Source organism: Podarcis pityusensis, assembly GCF_964106645.2.
Source record: "Podarcis pityusensis genome assembly, chromosome: 15".
Classification (NCBI taxonomy): Eukaryota; Metazoa; Chordata; class Lepidosauria; order Squamata; family Lacertidae; genus Podarcis; species Podarcis pityusensis.
In genome coordinates this window covers 25449401-25464166 of record NC_138040.1, presented here as the reverse complement: position 1 = coordinate 25464166, position 14766 = coordinate 25449401, and the positions used below count along the sequence as shown (strand labels likewise).

The 14766-nt window shown below is 46.1% G+C and overlaps 1 protein-coding gene across 1 annotated transcript in view; it reads right to left on the bottom strand.

Annotated features, from left to right (window-relative positions):
- Positions 1 to 7: 7 nt before the first annotated feature.
- LOC308464231 (uncharacterized protein) overlaps positions 8 to 14766 on the bottom strand; it is a 49328-nt gene continuing 34569 nt past the window's right edge. Inside the window, exons 22-34 of the mRNA XM_080983356.1 lie at positions 14485 to 14688; positions 13771 to 13938; positions 12995 to 13141; positions 12682 to 12861; positions 12096 to 12309; positions 10299 to 10382; positions 9979 to 10101; positions 9017 to 9171; positions 7911 to 7997; positions 6408 to 6554; positions 3709 to 3903; positions 2734 to 2855; positions 8 to 670 (exon numbers count right to left, since the gene is read on the bottom strand). Of these exons, the coding sequence (XP_080839482.1) occupies positions 427 to 670; positions 2734 to 2855; positions 3709 to 3903; positions 6408 to 6554; positions 7911 to 7997; positions 9017 to 9171; positions 9979 to 10101; positions 10299 to 10382; positions 12096 to 12309; positions 12682 to 12861; positions 12995 to 13141; positions 13771 to 13938; positions 14485 to 14688 (2070 nt within the window). The 3' untranslated portion in view covers positions 8 to 426. The remainder of the gene's footprint in view (positions 671 to 2733; positions 2856 to 3708; positions 3904 to 6407; positions 6555 to 7910; positions 7998 to 9016; positions 9172 to 9978; positions 10102 to 10298; positions 10383 to 12095; positions 12310 to 12681; positions 12862 to 12994; positions 13142 to 13770; positions 13939 to 14484; positions 14689 to 14766) is intronic.

The window sequence follows — 14766 nt, the reverse complement described above, 5'->3', positions numbered from 1 at the left end:
GCCCTTATTTTCATTGGAGAAATATTGTAGGTTATGTACGCATTGCCTTGGGAATGGTCTTTACCAGCCTTACTGTGTTTGTGTGGGCCTTGCCATAACTAACCAATTGTACTGAGAACTGGAATCCTTTGCTAATCATGTCCTGGTGACTGACTCTTGCCATTCTTGGCTTAAGCTGCAAGATGACATTACACTTGTTGCAGATGTACATTGGGGTAGAAGGAGAGAAAACAGGCAGCTATGTCAAGTCAAGCATTTGGGGGCGATTAGGCGTCTCCAATGCTATTCTTCCAGAAAAAAAGGATGCCGGAACTCACCATGAACCTCGCTGTCTAAAAATGGCAATGGTGCCCACCTGAGAGGCACAATCCTAACTTGTTGCCTCTCTCACTCCTGCCCCCATTGCTTTTCTAAGACTCCATGGATTCATTCCAGCCTCCCCTTTTTGGCTTCTGCCACTTTCCTTTCCAGGGCTTTTATTTCCTTCAGCAGAGAGTCTTTCTCCAAGCCGATGGCCTTGAGCTCATCAAACAGTGAAGCTCCATCATCTCCGCTCCTGGAGATGCACTCTTCCTCCTCTTGCAGGAGTGTCACCAGCTTCTCGTTGAGCACATCCAGCTTGTCTGCTGCTGCTTCGGGGGTGGTGTGGGGGTAACTGCTGGCCTGTGAGCTAAGGAAAGGGAAGAAGGGTCAGGTCAGGCCTTATAATGATCTCTGGCCAAGCGAGCAGCCCGATAAAGCAGCGAAGACTCTCCATCAGTTTTATACAAGTTTATTTGAAAGAAAAACACATTCAGAGCATGGCAATCTGCTTGCTCTCATTAATCTAGTTGCTCAGTCTGACTCATCGTTCCTTCCCCAACAGGAAGAATGCCAAAATCCCGCCTTTCATCTCCTTCCCTTCCGTTGCTCTCAGAGTCTCTCTAATCTCCTCATTTTGGGACCGCAGGGCTGAGCTACCCCTTCCTCAGAAGACTCAGCCTCTAACACCACCTTATCTGCTGGTTGCCTGGCAATGCCTTGGCCGACATCCAACTCCTCCTCCCCTTGGGAACTAATCCCTTCTTCCCTGGAGAGGAGGGGCCCCAGACTGTTCTCTCTAAAATCAGACAAACAATTCTCATCCACAGCCAGCCTCTTCCTCGCTCAGCTCAGTTTCCAAGGCTGACTCTCCCAGTGTGCTGGGGGGGGGGTACGTTCCTGACAGGCCTTGGTGCATGCTGTGTAGTAATTGAACCCATATCCACACCCATACATTTAAAGCACATTTACAATACTTTTATAGTCATGGTTGCCCTCTAAAGAATCATGGGAATTGTAGTCCACCTCTTGCAGAGCTAAAGTTTCCAACACCATCGACAAATTACAGTTCCCAGGAGTCTATGGGAAGCCACAAGATATAAATGTATGTTGTGGATGTGACTTCGGAGATTTATCTTCCCGACTTCATGCTTTCCATTAGCCTTTGGTTGCCATTGCTCAGCTGCTCTCTTCCAGCCCTCAATACCTGCAACATTGGTCTACTTTCAAAGGTTGTTGTACAGATGACTGAGACACTGAATGCACTGACACATAACACTAAGCCATGGTTTGCTTTAAGCATTTTGTTCAATGAACTATGGCTTGTCTCACAGACAAGCAATTTGGTGAGCATTGGAGATGGCGTGGACAAACGTATGGCTATGCAAGGAAGTTGTGGTAAGGCATAATGCCAAACTATAGCTAAAATGGCAACAGCAACTGTTTCACAATCTGCTGGGCTGGGTTTGGACATCTTCACAAAGCCAGTTTCGCTGAACAAACTAGACCTTAAGTGTTTACACTGCACTGCACTGGCTTCCGATTAGTTTCTGGATCTAATTCAAAGTGCAGGTTTTGACCTATAAAGCCTTTAGTGGCCCAGGACTAAAATACCTCAGGGACCACCTCTCTCCATATGAACCAACCCAGACACTGGAATCATCTTGTGAGGCCCTTCTTCATGTGCCTCTTCCACGAGAGGCCCGGAGGCTGGCAACATGAGAAAGGGCCTTTTCTACAGTGGCTCCCAGTTTGTGGAATGCTCTCTCCAGGGAGGCTGACCAGGGAGACTTCAGTACATATCTCTGGGCACCAGGTGAACTCTTCAACCAGGCCTTTAGTTGATTAAACAATCTATGGCCTTTTAAATGTCTTTTTTTTTGAGGGGTGGGGGCATTGTTTTGTGTTATTATGCTATATATTTTGTGTTTTTATGTTTTCAGTCACCCTGTGATCTTCGAATGAAGGTCAGTATATGAATTTAATAAATAATGACAATAATAATGCATGCAACATCTGAAGCACTTGAGAAAAGCACCACAGGATGCATGCCACAGTGCTCCACCAGCTTCGTGCTACTAGTTCTGGGATTCTAGACTGAGCAAGGTACAAAGTGCATAGTTTCAGAGTGGCAAAGTGGGAAATCTGTTGCACTGCCACAGAGCAAGACCTTGTATGAGCTGAAAGCGAGCAGGACAGGGTTGCGATGGAGGCAAGCAGCAACACACAATTCGGTTCTTTAACTACAGCCAATACGGTGCCTTCCTGATGTTCCTGTTGGACTTCAACACCCATCAGCTTGTGCCAGCATGCCCAATGGTCAAGGATGATGGGGTCTGCAACCCAGCAACGTCTGGAGGGCCCCAGGCTGACTACCCACCTGTTTTCAGTACATTTTCATCAACCACCACTTGTGACTTGGACCACTCTCACCTTGTCGATGGGAGAATCTCCTGGCCGCTGGGCAAGATGTGGGAGTAACATTCCTTCTTCTTTCTGGGCAGTTTGCTTCTGAGCGAGTCGTCAAAATCCACGTCAAGCAAGAGGCTCTCATGCTTGCAAAGAAAGGCAAGGTGACCATTAATGAATTTGCTTCTCTAGCGTTGCATCCAGGGGGTTAGGTGACCTTTGGTGGACCTTCCAACCCTAGAATTCGACAAAGCAGCAGGTGCTATTGGGTATATCTGATGGGTTATGCAGGCAGGTGGGAACTTCTGTGCTGGTTGTATGTCAAGGACAGGGAGCCATGGCCAGGTATTGTTGAACTATAACCTCCATCATCCTTGACTGACCTGTTGGATACTGATGGGAGTTGGAGATCAACTACAGCAACTGCAGGGCAATAAGTCTCCCACCTTCTGTTTTGTAGCTTTGCTAGATATTAGTGGCTTTGTATGTGACTTTTGCTTTTTAATACTTTGTGATCATTTAAAAGTAGTATGCTGACCTGCTGCTTTGGGGATGGCACAGAAAACTGGGGAGGGGAAAAGGGGGAATGGAATATCCTAGAAAAGGACACAGCTAGCTGGAAGCTTGAACAGGAATTTCTCCATGCTGCAACATACCGTATTTTTCCGTCTATAAGACGCCCCCTATTTTGGGGGACTCAGATTTAAGAAAATGGGGGGAGATGTATCCATGTATAAAACGCCCCCTGATTTTTGACATTATTTTTAACGGGGAAAAACCTAGTCTTATACATGGAAAAATACGGTATATATTTTTTTGCAACGCCTCTTGCAAATTCATAAACATATAGTGAAGCTGTCCGGGGCTATCCCAGCCTTCTTCACTCTTGACTGAGAAGCAACCAGTCTTTCTCTCTGGGGTGGCACAAGGGACCCTGGGAAGGGGTGGAGAGTGGACTGGTGTGTGTGTGTGTGTGTGTGTGTGTGTGTGAAGAATTACCTCCTCCTCTAAGTCTTCAGAAGGCTTCACTTTGGCATCCAAGAGCCCTGAGAGGAGATTGATTTTCTCATCTGCGAGCCCCTCTCCCTTCAGAAAAGCCTCATTAATCATCATAGCTGCGGATTTACTGTCCTCCAGAACTGCTGACGTCTGAAGCCTGAGAGAGAACATTTCACCCAGGCAAGCCTTGAGTGCCTTAGATGCAATGATAAATAATATAGTTAATATATAAATATATATATATTGCACCCTCTGCTTAAGTATGCTTAAAGCACATTATTTCAAGGTAGCAAAAATTAAGAGAAATATGAAGGAAGGGTAGGGGTAAAGAAAGAAAAATTATCAGAATAACTTTTCAGATGAGTTCATGGCAAGCTGAATCTGTTGGTCTCAAAGAATCCCTTGGAGCTATTTTCATGGTGCAGGCAAGTCACTCATCGGAGCATAGCAGAGCTGGAAGCAAATTCCTGGATGGACTTCTAGTTGCCTAGAAAATTAACCCAGACACCTCATTGGGCCCAGGTTGATTAGGGCCCTTATATTCTGGTGAATCAATGACACAACATCAACGTGACCAATCTCAGTAGTGGGCTTGCAGATTTCAAATATTTTGCTCCTTGGCTGAGCTGGGCTGGAACCTGGTCCAGGTCAGGGACCATAGGACAGTGGCAGAGGAAGTGCAGATATTTTAAAGGGTTAAAAAATATATATTCAGGTGGCTGGCGCTGAAAGGCACTGTGAATTGTGGCGCAGGCTAAAGGGAATGTGCACAACAGAGTATGTAAAAGCAGCCCCTACAACTTCCACTGCTGGGCATAATAGGTGCATAAAGATCCAAGCAGCTTCTGCAGAAGAGACACACACAATCCATTTTCACCCATCATGGCTGTTCTACTGTGTGCACAAAGCACACCATAACCCCTGGGTGTGATGCATATACCTCAGAGATATTGTGGGCTTGGCTCCACTGCAATGAACTGAATTTTGCAATACATTGGACGCTCGGGTTTTAAACATGATCCATGCGGGATGCATGTTTGCAACCCACAGCGGCGCATCTGCGCACGTGCAGGTTGCAATTTGGTGCTTCTGCGCACGCACAAAACGCGATTTAGCGCTTCTGCACATGCGCGACTGCCGAAACCTGGAAGTAACCCATTCCAGTACTTCCGGGTTTTGGTGGGTGTGTAACCTGAAAAAATGCAACCTGAAGTGGCTGTAACCTGAGGTATGGCTGTAGAGTGAGTCTCACACATTTTTGTGTTTCCCAATGCATATAAAAGTTATGTTTACACTTTACTGTAGTCTATAGGGGTGGAAAGGGAAAAACCTGGCTACAGATCCACTGGAGAAGAGGAGTAGTAGGGGTGGGGGGCGGGGTGTGTGTGGACCCACAACACAGGGCAGGCGACCTGCAGCTGCACCCATGTCCTTGTAAGAAGCAGTATCTGCAAACTACAGTAAAGCGAAACACAATAAAATGAGGTTTGCCTGTACAGGCCTGGCAGGGCCCAGATTAACAGCAACCCTGCTTGGTTTTCTAAATTTCTATCTCTGCTTTTTTAATGAAACACAGAGAGGAGCTAGGAAGGAAGCAGCACACCAAAACCCTTGCTGATTTTCATACAGATGCACATAGAAATTGTTGGAAGTTTGGGTGCAATTCAGCTTGCTGGGAGGGGTTTGAATGGGTGAAGACCCCAAACCATCCCTGTGACTATCCCTGCAATGACTTTTCTTTATCTCTCCGATGTTTAGACTGATATGTCTTAGGTTGCATCCTGTTTATAGCTTCCTGCTCCTCCTCCCATTCTTTCTCTGGACCTCAAGACAAGAGGTCATCTTGGATCTATCTTCTGAGAACAAAGGGGCAAGCATGGCTGCTTTGCTTCTCCAAACAGACAGTTAGCTAGAGCTAAAGAATTCTTTCCTATCCAGAATGTACTTCCTTTAATAAACACAAACTTCCTTATTTTATACAAAGTGTCAATCTGAATACTGTTCAACTGAGGGTGTGCTCCAAGTAAAGGATTCATTTAACTAATATTAACTGCTGCTGCATATAAACTATATATATTAACAGAAATGACACACTGACCCTGGGCACAGCAGCTCAGCAGTATAGTTATGTGAGGTTCTGGTCCCTGTTTTCTTTGCGTGGGTCCAGGGAACACTTTTACTAGCTTCTCCATGACAGGAATTCACAGATGGATGCCACATTGCTCTTTCCCAGTCTGCTCACACCTGGAGTCTCACCCCAGAGGCCGCCAACCCTTAACTAGTAAAGGTAAAGGGGCCCCTGACCATTAGGTTCAGTCGTGGCCGACTCTGAGGTTGCGGCGCTCATCTCGCTTTATTGGCTGAGGGAGCCGAGATACAGCTTCCGGCTCATGTGGCCAGCACGACTAAGCCACTTCTGGCGAACCAGAGCAGCGCACAGAAACACCGTTTACCTTCCCGCCGGAGCGGAACCTATTTATCTACTTGCACTTTGATGTGCTTCCGAACTGTTAGGTTGGCAGGAGCAGGGACCGAGCAATGGGAGCTCACCCTGTCGTGGGGATTCGAACTGCTGACCTTCTGATCGGCAAGTCCTAGGCTCTGTGGTTTAACCCACAGCGCCACCCGCGTCCCAACCTTTAACTACCATGCACTTTAAGTGTCCACAGATTTACAGCGTGGTTATGACTGCTTTGTACCTGGTAAAAGAGCCTCCGAAAAGCTGGGCTGGAATCCTGGCTGAGGTCTTCGGCAGCGATGTGGGCCAGGCAGTGAACGAGAAGCAGGATAAAACTGCCCACACAACTCAGGCACTCCCTTAGAACGAACAGTTTGTTGCCAGAGGTCTAAGGAAGGCGAAAAGGCAACATTTAAATAAATAGGTAAATACTGAACACATGAGAGAGACTGAGGACTGATGCTTTTAGCTCAAGGTCCTTTGCCTTCAGGCTTTTGATACTTATAAAGCTCTCCAATCTTCTGTGCCCCCCCCTCTCTCCCTCTTTCTCTCCCTCTTTCCTTTCTCAGAATTCATAAGAAGAGCCTGACTCAAAGGCCCATCTGGCTCAGTGCTCTGTCCTCCCAGTGGCCGACCAGATGCCCATTATGGGAAGCCTGCAAGCAGGAGGTGACCACAATTGCACTGTCTCACCTGTGTCCCCCAGTGACTGGTTTTCAGAGGCACACTGTCTCCAATAGCAGAGGAGGTGTCAGGGACTGGACTGAGGAGGAATGGTGGGAGCTGCACTCCCCCTTTTCTGAACCTTCCCAATGGCAGAAGGGCAGTATTGATTTAGAACAGCGGTTTGCAGAGGGGCATAGTCCAGAGGGGGAAAGCTGGGAAATACTGGGTGAGGAATAGCTAGAAGAGGAAACAGCAGGAGAGAGACAGCTGGCAGATTCACTGTCTTTAGAATGCTTTCTTGACCTCCCTTCACCTAAGACTAGACGGGCTATGAGAGTGATAGAACAGAAAGCGCAGCGCCAACAAGCTCAGATTACCCAACATAGGAGTGACGTAGATTAATGGGGACGGAGAGGGTGAACCTTTACTGGGAGCAATGCCCTTTTTTAGAGAGAGATGCATTCCTTTGTCTCTCGCTGTGATTATTAAAGAACTTACCTGGTAAGAACGCTCCTTTCGTTTGATCTGCTTATTTACTGCCACCAGGAGAGGGATCTGATTCCCCAAAGCCTGACAGGAGGACACCGCCACTACAACTAGCAACCAGTGATATCACCCAGGGATTTTCTAATACCCTTTTAAAGCTTTCTAAGTTGCTGGCTAACATTACGTCTAGTGGGAGTGAATTCCATACTTTAAGGAGTGGAGAAACTTTTTGGTGCTGGGACCTGCACCTGGTATTTGGTCCCATCCTAAGGGCCACCTTTGACAGATGGGCAGAACAACCCACATGTCAACTACAGTATATCAATAATGTGACACCACATGATTGACAGGCCAGTTGTCCCTCCCACATGTCAAAATTCATTGTGGGATGCTTCCAAGTACCTGGCAGCTAGAGTCCCATGGCCAGATAGAGAGGCTTGGACACTTATCCTTTGGGTCTGAGGTTCCCCACACCTCCCCCAGGTGGACCAAAGGCCTGACATGATGTAAGGAAGGTCCATACATTCATTTACGTGGGACATTTGTTCTTCATTTTGTTTTGGAGAAGATTCCCTCTGTCAAGAGGACGTACCTGATAATGGAAAGAGTTCCGGAAGGCATTTCCTGGTGTGTTGCTGGAAGGAATGCTGGAAGCAACACACAGATCAATCTCTGGTGCCTAACATTGAAAGAAAACCATCTGTTATGGATATGCTTTGCCTCTCTGGTGCACTGTACGTCCAAAGCACAAGCCACATCTGATCAAAATTTAGAATAGGACTGCCACTTTCTCAAATACAAAACATCCCTCACGTTCAATCTGCCTGTTCTTTAATTACAGACATGAAATCAAACCACTTTGCTCAATGTTTTGGAGGGCTAACTTGGCCATTTCTTTGGGGGAGGTTTTCCATTGTTGCAATACATCACAGAAGGGCTGAAGCTCACAGAACTTGCAGACAAAAAGGAATAAAGTCTTTAGGGAGAGAGTGATATGAACTGGGAGCCATGTGGAGTGATGGACAGCTAAGACAGCCTTCGTCTTCCCGGTGCTGCAGATGTTGTTGGACTCCAGCGCTCAGCAGAACCAGCAGCCAGCATGGCCAATGGTCAGGGATGAAGGGCATTGTAGTCAAACAACATCTGGAGGGCACCATGTTTGCGAAGGCTGTGTTAAGAGAAGAAATACTGTCTCTCAGTGCTTTAAATGAATAGCACCATTGTTGCTCTTTTCTTGCTTTTGGAATTCTTGGGGTGGGGTGGCACAAAAGTAGCATGAGTAGAAGATGGCATTACAGTGGTACCTCGGGTTACAGACGCTTCAGATTACAGATGCTTCAGGTTAGAGATGCTTCAGGTTACAGACTCCGCTAACCCGGAAGTAGTACCTCGGGTTAAGAACTTTGCTTCAGGATGAGAACAGAAATCGTGCAGCGGTGGCACGGCAACAGCGGGAGACCCCATTAGCTAAAGTGGTACCTCAGGTTAAGAACAGTTTCAAGTTAAGAATGGACCTCCAGAACGAATTAAGTTCTTAACCCGAGGTACCACTGTATTCCTCTGCATATGTTTCAGTCCAGAGCCATTAAAACTCAATCTTTTTTTTCAAGATTCTGCTCAAATTGCTGGGTTCCATGCAAAGTGTACCATCGTACACACCATGGGACTGTTTCCCTGAAAAACATTGTGAACACTTACGCCAATATGAGGCCTGAGGAATTTCAGGATCACCATTCCGTATTGGTACACAACAAATTCCCTCACAGAAAGGGTTGATGTGAGCAGAGGGACAAGATCTCTGGATTTAGGGACCATCTGAGTGTCCATTATATCCTGAAAAGAATTTACTTTATCTGCAAGGAAATACAAACATGAACCAAAATACATTTGTTCTCTTGGGTATTTCATTTTAACTACTTTTGCTTGTTTGTACAATATAGGCTGATGCATTTCAAAGTCCCTCAATTAAAGCAACAGAGACAAAAATAAAATACTTCTTTTAAGGATAAAAGGATGCATATCAAGTGTTCATGAATTACCGTATTTTTTGCTCTATAAGACTCACTTTTTCTCTCCTAAAAAGTAAGGGGAAATGTGTGTGCGTCTTATGGAGCGAATGCAGGCTGCACAACTATCCCAGAAGCCAGAAAAGCAAGAGGGATTGCTGCTTTCACTGTGCAGTGATCCCTCTTGCTGTTCTGGCTTCTGAGATTCAGAATATTTTTTTTTCTTGTTTTCCTTCTCCAAAAACTAGGTGTGTCTTGTGGTCTGGTGCATCTTATAGAGCGAAAAATACGGTACTTGATTTGTACTGATGTGTCAATTCTTAAAAGAATTTGGGATGGTTTGAGAAGGAAGTGGGCAGCAGAGAGGAGAAGGAGAAGGCCACAGAGATAAGACACAAGAGTAAAAGGGGTGTAGCTATATTGTGTGTGTGAGAGAGAGAGAGAGAGAAAAAGAGAGACAGACAGACAGACAGACGGACAGAGGGGTCGAGTGGGGCAGAGAGCAAGAACAGCTGTTATATCTTCAAAGGCAATGAACCAAGGCCCCAATCAAGCTGTTGATCCAGTAGCCTCCCTCCAGAAAAGAACCTGTCCATGGTGCTGAAGCCTTTGTCTACTGAAAGCAGAACAGAGAGTGCAATGCAAAGGAATTACCATATTCCGGACGATGGACGTCCAGCAGTCCAACTGCCGCTGCACACTTTTGGATTTGGCAATTCACATCCTTCAGAAGAGCAAGGAGCTTGGAAGATGTCATACCACCAGCTCCATTGCCATCTACACAAACAGGAAGAGAATTCACATTGCTTGTTGGCAGGTGGTTTTTTTTGGCCAAGTTTGGCTACTCACAGGGCGCATTTCATAACTAACATATGCAATATAGCTCGTTCCGGAGTGCACAGGAGCCTTCAATCCTTTGCAAAAGTAAGACATAGCATCAGATGATGTGACAACAATCACTCTGGAAGCCTTACCAGACAGAAGAGCTGTGAACCGAGGATTCAGCAGGGTGGTTCGTAAACTCACTAGGAGTTCAGTTTGCTTCAAGACCTTGATATCTGCAAGGGAAGAGCATTGATTTTAGAATGCTGTATTATTTTACTGTTGTTATCCGCTCTGAGCCCAGCTTCGGCTGGGAAGGGCCGGATATAAATAATTTATTATTATTATTATTTATTATTAATCTAGTTAGTGTGATCTAAGACAAAGAATGGTGCAGACACATTCATATCTCTGCCACCCCTCCTGTCTGTGGGGTGGGAGAGAAAATAGTTCATTTCTCTTCTTAATGCAACTATCCTTGAGATTCACACTCCTCCAAACTTGATGATGCCATTTCCCAATCAAAAAGCTTGTGTAAGGCTGATATCACGGGAAAAACATGTACTTATGTATTAGGAAAAAACTGTCAGGGGAAGGGCTGTAGCTTAGTAGTAGAGCACTGGTTTTGCATACAGAAGATCCCAAATTCAATCCCAGCATCTCCATGTATTGCTGGAAATGCTTCTTGCCTGAAATCCTGGATGGCTGCTGCCTGTCAGTGTAGGTAATGCTGAGCTAAACAACTTATGTTGCTAAAAAATGTGCCCGAAAATACACTTGTATTTTCATGCAGATTTTTTGCTTGATAATTTGCATACTGATGCATAAATGAGGTGAACTGAACTTAAAAAAGGAAAAAGTGGGAGAAACCGAAATTGAGAAATTGAGAGTGAGAGAAAGTAGTTCTGGAAAGGGCTCAGCATGCTGCTCTGGAAATGGCTATGACCCCATGGGATTCGTTGACCAATGCCACATTTACACCATACATTCAAATAGACATGACTTCCCCTAAGAATTATGGGAGCTGTAGTTTGCTAAGGGTGCTGAGAGTTGCTAGGAGGTACCTAGTCCTTTGGTACCTAGCTATGGTTTTCCCAGTAGTGATGTATGGAAGTGAGAGCTGGACCATAAAGAAGGCTGATCGCCAAAGAATTGATGCTTTTGAATTATGGTGCTGGAGGAGACTCTTGAGAGTCCCGTGGACTGCAAGAAGATCAAACCTCTCCATTCTGAAGGAAATCAGCCCTGAGTAATCACTGGAAGGACAGATCCTGAAGCTGAGACTCCAATATTTTGGCCACCTCATGAGAAGAGAAGACTCCCTGGAAAAGACCCTGACGTTAGGAAAGATGGAGGGCACAAGGAGAAGGGGATGACAGAGGACGAGATGGTTGGACAGTGTTCTCGAAGCTACCAGCATGAGTTTGACCAAACTGCGGGAGGCAGTGGAAGACAGGAGTGCCTGGCGTGCTCTGGTCCATGGGGTCATGAAGAGTCGGACACGACTAAACGACCAAACAACAACAACAACCTAGTCCTTTCACAGAGCTGCAATTTCCAGAGATCCCTGAGGGGTTCTTTTTAAACCTCTCTGGAAATTGTAGCTGGGACGACGACGATTAGACACCTCTTAGCAGGTCTCAGCACACTTAGCAAACTACAGCTCCCATAATTGTCTTTAAATGGCTGTTAAAGTGGTATAATAGTGTTTAAAATGCATGGCATTAACATGACCCAAGTAAACAAACTTCAGATTGGGCTATTGGTCTGAGACAACAACTCCGAAATCATCAGCTTTGCTAGCAACCAATGAAGGTCTCTCCATTTATGTGATTGAAGCCTCAGCTTCCATCACTGAGTGTCACTCACTTTATTTTGAAAGTGCTCACTGAGCCATGGATGAGTGACAAGGCTGGCTTAACTTTCTGTTAGCAGCCAAGGAGACTTACTTTCTGCCAAGAGGGAGAGAACTCTGTCTTCAGCCAGGCTGGGTTGGTTTTGTCCTGGCAAAGAGGCAGCTTCAGACGTCAGAGAATTTCCGTCTTCTTGACCTGAGTATTTTCTCCTTTGATCTTTCTCCATCCTCCCTCTGAGCTTGTGCACATCTTGGCGAAACGCCTTGTCCAGAAAGGTCACCGTCTCATCATGTTCTCTGATCAGTTTCTAACAAGAATAAGGGTTAAGCCCTGAGTTGCTGTCTGCATTCCCTCTAAATATCTGTGAGTCCTGACCCTCTACCTCCTGGAGTCCAGCTGGGGCAGACTAGAGACATTTCTGCATAATGCTCTGAGCCTCTTTAATAGACCTCACAATACTGGAAACTGCAGAAGCCAGGAACTACAGTATCTCCTTCAGTGACACAGAACTACATTTTGTGTGTGTAGAAGTCATGCAGGGGTGCCAACTTGGAAAAAAATATTGGAGTGCCCAGGTAAGCCCCTCCCCACATAATCGATCACATGACGTGGTGCATGAACACCATTTGAATGAAAATGTTCGTTCACTTTGGAGGAGGGCCAGCCCTCCTGCTCCCACCTGCTTTGACCACTTCTTCATTTCCCCTCTTTCCAGCTGATCCTCCAGTTTGGCTTTCTCTTCCAGTATTTGCTCCCGGTAAGATTCCTCCAGCTCCACCAACCGAGCTTCTTGGGAATCCACCCATTTCTCTTTTCCTTTTCCTCCTTTACCTTTTTTTTCTAGAGGAGGACTTTCACTCTGCAGGGCAGAAAGAAACCATGACTTTTAATTAATTTTTTTTAAGAAACAAGAAGTGATTTACTTCTTCTCATTTGGCAACCTCATTTGAATCTTCCCTGCAGAAAACCAGTGGCTTCCATGGCAATTCTACCTGGGGCGGACTGGGATTGCTTGAGGTTCCCTCTTTTGCCTTCTGGCTGCCCAGCAGGTAAGTTCTCAGCAGCTCTGCCAGCTCTCTGGTTTTCTGCTTCCTGAAGTCCTGCAGTCCACTGGCTATCTGGCGAGCATCCTCCAGGCGCTGTTGTTTGAAGGACACATTGCAACAGCGAGAGAGAAAGACAGGATATAGGCAGTGGTTAGGTTAGCAGAGGAGTCAGCAAAAATAGTCACTGTTAATGTAGGGCTTGTGAGTCTTTGCAGGTCAGTGGGCACACTTGGAATTTTGAGGAAAGGCTGTGAGTAGCATTCAAAATGGCTACCACGAGGCATAACACAAACTGGCTGCTTTGGGAGGTAGCAGAGGACAAGCCAGTGCAAACAGGAACTGAGCTGCAACAGCAAACCTTCTATAGTGGTACCTCAGGTTACAGACGCTTCAGGTTACAGACTCCGCTAACCCAGAAATAGTACCTCGGGTTAAGAACCTTGCTTCAGGGTGAGAACAGAAATCGCACAGCAGCGGGAGGCCCCATTAGCTAAAGTGGTACCTCAGGTTAAGAACAGTTTCAGGTTAAGAACGGACCTCCAGAACGAATTAAGTTCTTAACCCAAGGTACCACTGTAATGGTTTTTTGATATATATATATATATTTACTGTTTTTGCTTTCTTTTTTGTTTCTAAAGTGTCTGTTTGCTACCCTGGGCTGCTTGGGGAGGAAGAGCAGGATGTAATTTCAATGCATCATAATAATGTCAGTTCATTGTCACCTTGTCTGAGGAGTGAGCCTTCAGCATTTGGACCATCTCTTGAAATTGCCTCTCCCTCAACTGCAGCAACTGTGCTGTGTGTTGCAGCTCCAGCATGGAGTCCTCATACTCCTTTTTCCCCTTCAGCAGCTGAACAATGTCCTTCATCTCTTCATCCACAAGCAGCTCCTGAAACACAGAAAGGGCCAGATTCAATACGATCAATACCACCCTCTTTTATTTTGTTTAAAGAGAGCAATAGAAGAGCTTTGCTGCATGCTAGCATAGAATCTTGCCTTCAACTGTGCTCAGCCTCTGGGAAGCTGACAAGCAAACAGACCTCCCCTGCTGTCTGCTGCCCTGCAACTGACATTCAAAGGTACCTGCTTGGTGCCAGGTTACCTGAAAGATCACCTTCTCCCATATGTACCTACCTGAACCATAAGATCCCCTGCTCTGGGTGCCCCCCGCTGAATCAAATGAGGGACAGGGCCTTCCCAGTGGCTGCCCCCTGGCTGAAATGTATGGGAATTGTAGTCCAAAACAATTGGAGAGCAAAAGGCTGCTGAAGGCTGGCTGAAGCTAAATATAAGAGAGCTTTACATCCTGTCAATCTTCCAGCACTCAGAGTAGCTGACCTGTAGTATCTGCACAATGCTGCAATTTTGACAGCCATTCTTCTCCACTATCAAAAATATCTTAGAGACGTCCATTGGCAGGAACACATGTCCCTACCTCCTGAGCAAGGTCTTCTGTGGAGCTCTCATCGCCTGGTGTTCTGGGGCCTGCTTTTTGAAGCCTCGAGATACCTTCTGATACCAAGACTGTTTGCCGTAGATGCCTCTGAGTCAGGAGAAAATACGCCAATTGTTCAGCAGCCGCGGGGCCTGGGGTCTGCTTGGCCACCTCCTGAATCGCTTCCATTTCTTTGGCCTCCAGCTGGAGGAAACATTGAGAAACCCTTGTAGAACCATTTTTAAAAGGATGAAGGGAAGAGTGGATGAAAGGCAAGTGTGG